Source organism: Pediculus humanus, genomic scaffold (assembly GCF_000006295.1).
Source record: "Pediculus humanus corporis 1103172107592 genomic scaffold, whole genome shotgun sequence".
In the NCBI taxonomy this organism is placed as follows: Eukaryota; Metazoa; Arthropoda; class Insecta; order Psocodea; family Pediculidae; genus Pediculus; species Pediculus humanus.
In genome coordinates this window covers 3,188-11,407 of record NW_002987206.1, presented here as the reverse complement: position 1 = coordinate 11,407, position 8,220 = coordinate 3,188, and the positions used below count along the sequence as shown (strand labels likewise).

The window sequence follows — 8,220 nt, the reverse complement described above, 5'->3', positions numbered from 1 at the left end:
AATTGTTGTCGCGCTAAAAGGAATGTTCGTGCAAATAAAAGAAGTTCCAGGCATATTCAAAACATGTAAACTTGAGGGTTTGGTTTGGGTCTCGACATTTTTATCCGTTATAATATTTGACATAAGTTACGGTTTAGGCGTGGGATTGATAGCATCCGCAGGTTCTTTACTATATAAATGCAAAAAATTTCAAATTATTTCATTGGGTTCCATACCGAATACAAAAACTTATTTAGACTTAAATCGTTATAAAAAATCACAAATCGTTAACAATGTAATAATTTTAAGGGTAGTCGGAGGCATCCATTTTGCAAATTCAAACGACGTTAAAACCTCACTTTTAAAAACTTATATCAACATGTATAAAAATATGTCTTTGACATTCGCGAACGAAGAAAAATTAAAAAAAAATAGACCTATGGTTTTAGATTTATCCCGAGTACCATTTATCGATTCTTCCGCCATAAAATGTTTCAAATCTTTAAAACAAGATTTAAAAATATACAAATCCGACATTTTATTGTGCGGGTGTAATCCCGGTATATATTCGACAATGGAAAAATCAAATTTATTTATTGACATACCGAAATCGTTTATTTTTCACGATTTACACGATGCTGTCGAATATGGAAAAATACTTGAAAAAAAATTTGACGAAATTGGAGAATTTATAATTAAATTTTAATTTATTTAAATAAAAAAAATAAATGGGTGTTTTTTTTTTTTTTTGTATTTTATGATTTCTTTTAAGAATAAAATATGTTCGACTAATAACAAAAATCTTTGTAAATTATTATCATCCTCAAATTTAAATATAAATTAATTAATTATTATTATTATTAGCTTTAAACAACAACAAGGAACGAGACAGAAAAGTAATCACGGAAAAAGAGAAAGTAAAAAAAAAAAAATTTTAAATATTAATGCCAAAAGCATGGATGGTTGGTTAAAAGGTCTAACGAGCACGCGCGATATAAAATTTATACCTATTTTTATAACAAGGTTATTTCAAAGTCGTTTATTTATAACTTTATTTTATTTTTTATTCATATTGTGGAATCTATTAAAAAACACGCACACGCACACGCACATACGCAAATACGCACACGAGCATAAAAAAAATTAAAAACGTGGGGAAATTGTTTATACGCAAATTTTTTTTTTAAAACTCACATTTGAGATTTTACTATTTCAAAAAAAAACCATTCATTCATTTTTTATAGTTCATTCATAATTTTTTAGAATCATTATTAAATCGTTCGATCGATTAACCGCCAAAATAATAATTACATGTATGCAAAAAAAAAAAAAATTTTTTTAAAATTCGTTTTAGAAATGGCGAACATGTAAACAAACAAACATCTTTTTCATTTAAAAACAAACATTTTACAAAATTTTATCAATATGACCTAATAAAAATACTATTGCGGAACAAATCAAAAAAAAACTGAACGGTAAACAAAAACATACAATTTGTAATAATAATAATAATAATAATAATAATAAACATATAATAATATTTAATAGAAATAGTAAAGTTAGGACAAGGAAGGACGTTGACCCCACACACCGTCCTTAACACGAAAATAATGGAAAAGATAAAAAAATTTAACTTGATTCAGCCGATTAACTGTTGAACGTGAATATAAAATTATCATTATTATTATTATTATTTTACTAATTATTATTATTATTATTGTTAATTATATTAAATCTTTATTGTTTACTTTTTTCGTTAAATTTGATTTGAACCTAAAAAAAAATATGAAAGTTTATTAAAATTCTTTTACAAAAACAACAACATAAACAAACAACGAAAAGGAAATTAAACTTGTTTTTGTTTTGTTTTTGTTGCAACACAATCATTTTAAATAATATATATATTAATAATAATAATAATAATAATAATAATTTATAATATATTTTTTTTATAATTTAAAACAACATTCAAGTTTTTTTAACGTAAAACATAAAAAAAATCTTGTTTTGTTTGTTTGTTTAAAATAATAGGAAGGAAGAAAACACAAACAAACATATTTTTTATAAAGATGTTTTTTAACGGTTTTTTTCGTAGAAATTTCTAGAATGTTGTTTTAATTAATCCTTTTTAATAAAATTTAATTATTTAATCAAAATTCTTGTAAATGTTTTTTTGAATTTTATAATAAATAAAATGAGTAAAAATAAATAAATAAATAAATTTATTAATAAAATAATAATAATAATTAATTAATAACACCGGTTTTATTTCGTCGAATTATAAATAAAACTTATACTTTTATTTCCTTAATAATCAATTATGTTTTATTATTATTATTATTATTATTAAACGGGAAGGCCTCTCTGAAAATTTATCCTTATGTTGACCTACAACAACATTAATCATTGAAAAAAAAATTTATTTATTTATATTATTAATAATATCATATAGGGAAATGATTGGTTATCGTCCTTCCATTACTCAATTAACGTTATTAAAAATTAATACAATTTTATTATCATTATTATTATTATTAATTTTTATTTAACGCCAATCAATTATTTAAACAAATTTATTTGTCACGTGTGAAAATTTAATTTCATGTTGCACGATTTTATGCAATTAACACAACATTTCGTAATTAATAAATAAATAAATCCAGTTTAAAACAATACGAATACTTCAAATTATTTTTTAATAAATAATATACATATATGTAGAAAATTAATAAATAAATAATTACATAATAAAAAAAAATTTATGTAATAATTTATTTTGGAAATCGGCCCAGAGGATTAATCCGAATTTTATTTTATATTACCGGGATTTTTGTTTACAACCAAACCAAATTAATAACTTATTTATTTATTAAATCTATTTACGATGGATGATAATAATAATAATAATAATTATTATTATTATTAAAATAAAATAAAATAAATCATTTATTTAAAAAAAAATTTTTTCATTTATTTTAAAAGATAATTTTTTTTTGAAAACAAACAATTTTTTTTCAACACTTAAAAATTAATAATAATAAGGTATAGCTTAATAATAATAATAATAATAATAATGACGATAATAATAATAATAGTAGTAGTAGTAGTAAATAGACATAATGAAACGTATTGATTGCATGTTACACAAAAAAAAAATGAGAAAAAAAAAAGTTATGTAAAAAAAAAAAAAAAACCAAAATTTAGTTGTCATTCGCATCTATATATATATATAATATATTTTAATATCATTAATAATAATAATAATAATAATAATAATATAAAATAATGTACTATTTATTTGTAAATAAGCATTTGGAGGAACAATTTGAGCATCGACTTAAAATAAGTCAACAAGCATTTATTTATATAGTATGATGAAGAAATTGGCCATAAAAATTTTTCTTTATCACGTGACTTTATTAAGAAATAATAATAATAACAACAGCAAAGGATTGTGGACAACAAAATGTGACAATTTTCCCCCCTTTTTTAAAAAAAAAACAAAAAAATTTTTAAATCGAATAAAACTGCACAACCTAATGAAAACAAATTAAACGTAAGTACTTTTCAAAAAAAAAAAAAAAAAAATTGGCCAGTAGAGAGAAAAAAGAAAACACCCCCTCAAGAAAAACAAAATTTTCCTTAAATAATAATAATAATAATAATAAACTTAAATAACTAATTGTAGGTACCAATTAATCATAGCCATTTGTTTTTAGTTTAGTTTTTTTTTTTTCTTTCTTTCTTTTTTCTTTTTGCCTTATAAATAAATAAATGTAACAATAATATAAAATAAAATATCATCGTTACAAAATACAAAAATTTATTTTTAAAATCAAAAGTCAACAACGTATGATAAAATTAAAAAAATTAAGCAACAAATATATTTTAATCATTAAAAAAAGAGAAAAACAATTAGAAGACATCTTTTTTTTTATTATTATTATTAAAAATTTTTGATTTCTATTAAATGGGTGATATTTATTAATAATAATCCAAATCGATTTCAATAAGACATATTTTATTCTATTATTATTAGCACTTTTATTCAAGGCCAAAAAAATTTTATTTTTGTTTAAATTTCAATAACATTTTCCCAATAATTTATTTTTTTTATTAAAAAAAAAGATGAAATCTAATTTGTTTTTCTTTTTTTCTTTTTGGAATCGATTAAGAAAATAAAATTTTTTCTCAATCGAGAATTTTATTTTATTTTTTTTTTTTTACACAACTTGAAATGAAAATTTTTAATATAATATAACTTTTTTTATTTTTTTTTTGCACGTCTAATGACATAATCTTATTTACATAGTTGACACAGTCAACAATTTATTAAATAATATTTGACCCTTTTGAATAACTTATGGACACCCCCTTACAGAGTCAAATAAAAAAATTAAATACAGGTATAATACCATTGAAAATACAAAACCTCACTTTTAATACTTGTCTAATAAATTATTATTAAAATAATAATCATATTTCATGCTGCCTTTAACAATAATAATAATAATAATAATAATTAACTTGTGGGAATGCTTTCATCACAGAAACTAAAAAAAAAAAAAAAAAAAAAAAATTTCTAGTAACTATGAGAATTCACTTGCCTTGTATTGCCAAGACGTGGATGGTAAATAATGAAAAAAATAAAATTATTCGACAATAATTTTCTTTTTCATTCTATTTTAATTAAAACCAGGCAATAAGAAAATTTCAGTCAATCAATTTTTATTTAAATAACGACGATAAAAAAAAAAAAAAAAAAAAAAAAATTATCATTTCAATATTATGTAACTTTCGAAAATAGAGAGAAAAAAAAAAAACAAAAAAATGATATTGTACTCGGATTAAATTTTGTCGTTAAACAAATATTAATAATTTACAATTAATATTGTAAATTATTTTTACCTGACAGCCTTGAAAAAATAATAATAATAATAATAATAAAAAACTTTTAACTTGAATTGTTTCGAATGGGTCAACAACTTTTTATTATTTATCTATACTGATAAAAATCTCATGTAATTTTTTACTCGAAATGAATCTATAAATAATTCTTTGGAATCTAGATGAGTTGAATATTTGTAATTACCTATTTATTATGTAAATCTTACAAAAATAATTTTATGCAACTTTATCATAATTAACATAATTTCAATGAATAACAATTTTTTAAATAATTTCATGTTCATCATATTTTAAAACTAAAATTACGATTCGAGTCAAAACAGAAAAGACTAGGACTTGGACATTAAATTATTATAAATAATACTATAATATACAAATACTAAACTCATCTAATATAAATATATATATATATATAAAAAAAAACAACTTTAAAGCTGAAAATTAAATATTAATTACAAAAAAAAAAATTAATTAATAATATAAAATAAATGTTGATGATAATGACTCAATGTTTGTGTACAAACATCGAATAAGCCTCTTTTTGACTGATTATCTTTCTTATTTTTTCTTTTAAAAAAAATTTTCCCTTTATCGAAAGTTATAAAATTCAAGCTTTTACCAATATTTGTAAGAAAGAAAAAAAAATAAAATAAAAACAAATTGTCCACAAATTATTCAAATTCTTTTAGGCCATGTAAAATAATGGATAAACTAGGTCACAAAATTACTTACTGAAGAAAAAAGACAGAGAAAGAGAAAGAGAGAAAGAAAGAGAGAGAAAAAAAACAAAACAAACAAACAAACAAAATATATATATATATACATACAGCCAGGGATATTTTTAATGATGTTATGAATCTATCTTTTTCGCATCTGCCAGAAACAGATACTTTAATTATCCTTTTATAATTAAATAAATCTCTCAAGATGTATCATACACTTTCGAGAATGCCTGGTAAACCTGGTAAATCATGTGTAATTATTATATCACTTTTATATCCTAAAAATATTAGCACAAATATTGTAACTAGACAAGTAAAGCTTTAAAATTAAATTTTATCAAGCACATATTATTATTATTAAAGCCATTTTTTCATCATGTTCTTGACCATGCAATCGAGTCCGGATAGGAAGATGATGTATGACAACTTAAATTTGAGTTTTTCGTTATGTTTAGTGGAGTTGATCTTGACTGCAAAAGCACGTCCTTTTCATTGTTTTGCCGACATCCTCATGATGCACTCCTACTGTTACTTACATTTCCAGATGAATCTGATTTGGTTAGTGATTTTTTTAACTTATCAACTAATCTCGTGTGAAATTTGTTCAAAGAACTCGACGAGCTACTCTTCGGTGGGCTAGAACCGATTGATTTGTTTGGAGACTGCAAACTGCTTTGGCTTGTCCTTGATGACGTTCTTGAAAAGCCACGACCAGCGTGTGTCATGTTCATTGGCACCGAGCGATGAGCCGGAGACCCGACCAAAAAGTCACTTCCAGGAGAAGTGGATAAACTGGGACACTCCGATTTACATTCCGATACTTTTCTGCTTCGACATGACTGTCCATTTGAACATTCCGAGCTTCTCCTCGACCGATTGGATTTGTAAATATCCCAGTCATTCTTAACCACGGGCATCATAAACGCCATCTTTGTTTTCAATGAATAATAATTTGACACGCGTGGAAAAATTTCAATTATAAATTTTAAAAGCTTTGATTTTGACTGGTACTATATATTAGGCCGTAGAATATTCTAGAATTTCACTTGTTGACTTTTTTTTTTCTCTTCTTTACGTGTTTACGTTTGTTTGATTTAACTTCAAACAAATATAAAAAAAGGTTAAATGGTATGTTTACAATAAAAATTTGATGTGAAGATAATGTAAAACGATTGAATATGTAAACAGACAATAATTAAAAAATAATGTCCAGAAATAATGATAACCTATTTCAATGAAACACACCCGTGTACTGCTTGATTCTTTTATTAGAAAATGCTATTTAGGTAGAATAAAAAAAAATTTAGCTCTTATATTTACCTTATGTAACGTAAAATCATTTTCTTTTTTTTAATCGTAGTGAATTTAGTGCGCAGGACAATAGTCAATCTCGAGTTGTGATTGGTGGATTCAAATGTGCGCTTGATGACGTACAAAAGTGCACGTACTTTCCACCATAATAATTTCGAAGAAGATATTTACTTCATGGAACAACCATGTCATATTTGGCTCGTGGAAAAGCGCATGATTAAAATCGTTCCTTTTTTTATTTAGAACAACGAAAATCGTTAAGATTGGGGAAGGCCATGGTCACGGTTACTATAATATATACATTTACAAGAGCAGCAAGTTAAATTAAAATTAAACGGTATCAAAAAGAAATGCGAATAAAAAAAAATCATTAATCTTTTTTTTTTCTGAGAAATTTGAAAGTACAAATTATTTCCATAAAAATAATTACGATAATAGTTATGCAAAAAAAAAAATTTTTTTCATTACATAATTTTGAAAAAAAAACAGATTTAACGAATTTTTTTTTTTAACAGGAAAAAAAATTTTTATTTTATATATATATAATATTTTCAATGATAAATATTAAAAATATGGTTTAAAAAAAAAAAATAAATCGAATAATGCATCCTTCAAATAAAGAAATAGAGAAATAATACGCCTTACAAAAATTTGTTTATACTATTAGTGATACAGATATGCAACGCTTTTGCCGAAATCAAAAATTTAAGTTAAAAAAAATTTTTTTTTTTTTTTAAATATCTATTTTTATTACAATTTGACCTTTTATCGTCTGCTTTATTTTTCAAAACAAAAGTATATAATTAACAAAAAGCTCTATTAAAATTATTTTCTTTACGGATCGAAAAAAAAAACAAAAAAATAGCTTAATTTAAAAATAAAATACGTTAGAGATTTTTTTAAAAATGATTTTGGCTTCACAATTATTCATTTGGCACGATTATTATTATTATTATCATTTAAGTCTATGGAATAAAATAAAAATTTGATAATTTTAATTAATTAAATTAATTACGTCATAAAAAGAATCGATAAAACAATAGAAAAAATTTTATTAATGAATTTTTTTTCAATGATAAAAAAACATAAACGTAAAACGTCATTCATTCATTCATTCATTCATTTTTTTATCTTATCGATATTATAGAGAATAATAATGATAATCGATGACATTACATTGATAAAATACCTTTTTTTTTTTTAAAAATTTAAATATAATTATTGTCATTTAATGTTTATCAATAAAAAAAATTTAAGATAATAAAATAAAATAAAAAAAGAGAAAGAAATAAAATTTATA

The 8,220-nt window shown here is 22.3% G+C and overlaps 2 protein-coding genes across 2 annotated transcripts in view; one reads left to right on the top strand and one right to left on the bottom strand.

Moving 5' to 3' along the window:
- Positions 1–1,271, top strand: part of Phum_PHUM228970 (sulfate transporter, putative) — a gene marked incomplete at both ends in the record, with an annotated part of 2,857 nt that extends 1,586 nt beyond the window's left edge. The window contains 2 exons of the mRNA XM_002425914.1: positions 21–619; positions 1,224–1,271. Coding sequence (XP_002425959.1) covers positions 21–619; positions 1,224–1,271 — 647 coding nt within the window. The remainder of the gene's footprint in view (positions 1–20; positions 620–1,223) is intronic.
- Positions 1,272–5,819: 4,548 nt separating this feature from the next.
- On the bottom strand, positions 5,820–6,526 carry Phum_PHUM228960 (uncharacterized protein; the record flags this gene model as incomplete). Its single annotated transcript, XM_002425913.1, has 2 exons — positions 5,820–5,887; positions 6,142–6,526. The coding sequence occupies 2 exons, from the start codon at positions 6,524–6,526 to the stop codon at positions 5,820–5,822; spliced, it is 453 nt and encodes a 150-aa protein (XP_002425958.1).
- Between the last annotated feature and the right edge of the window lie 1,694 nt (positions 6,527–8,220).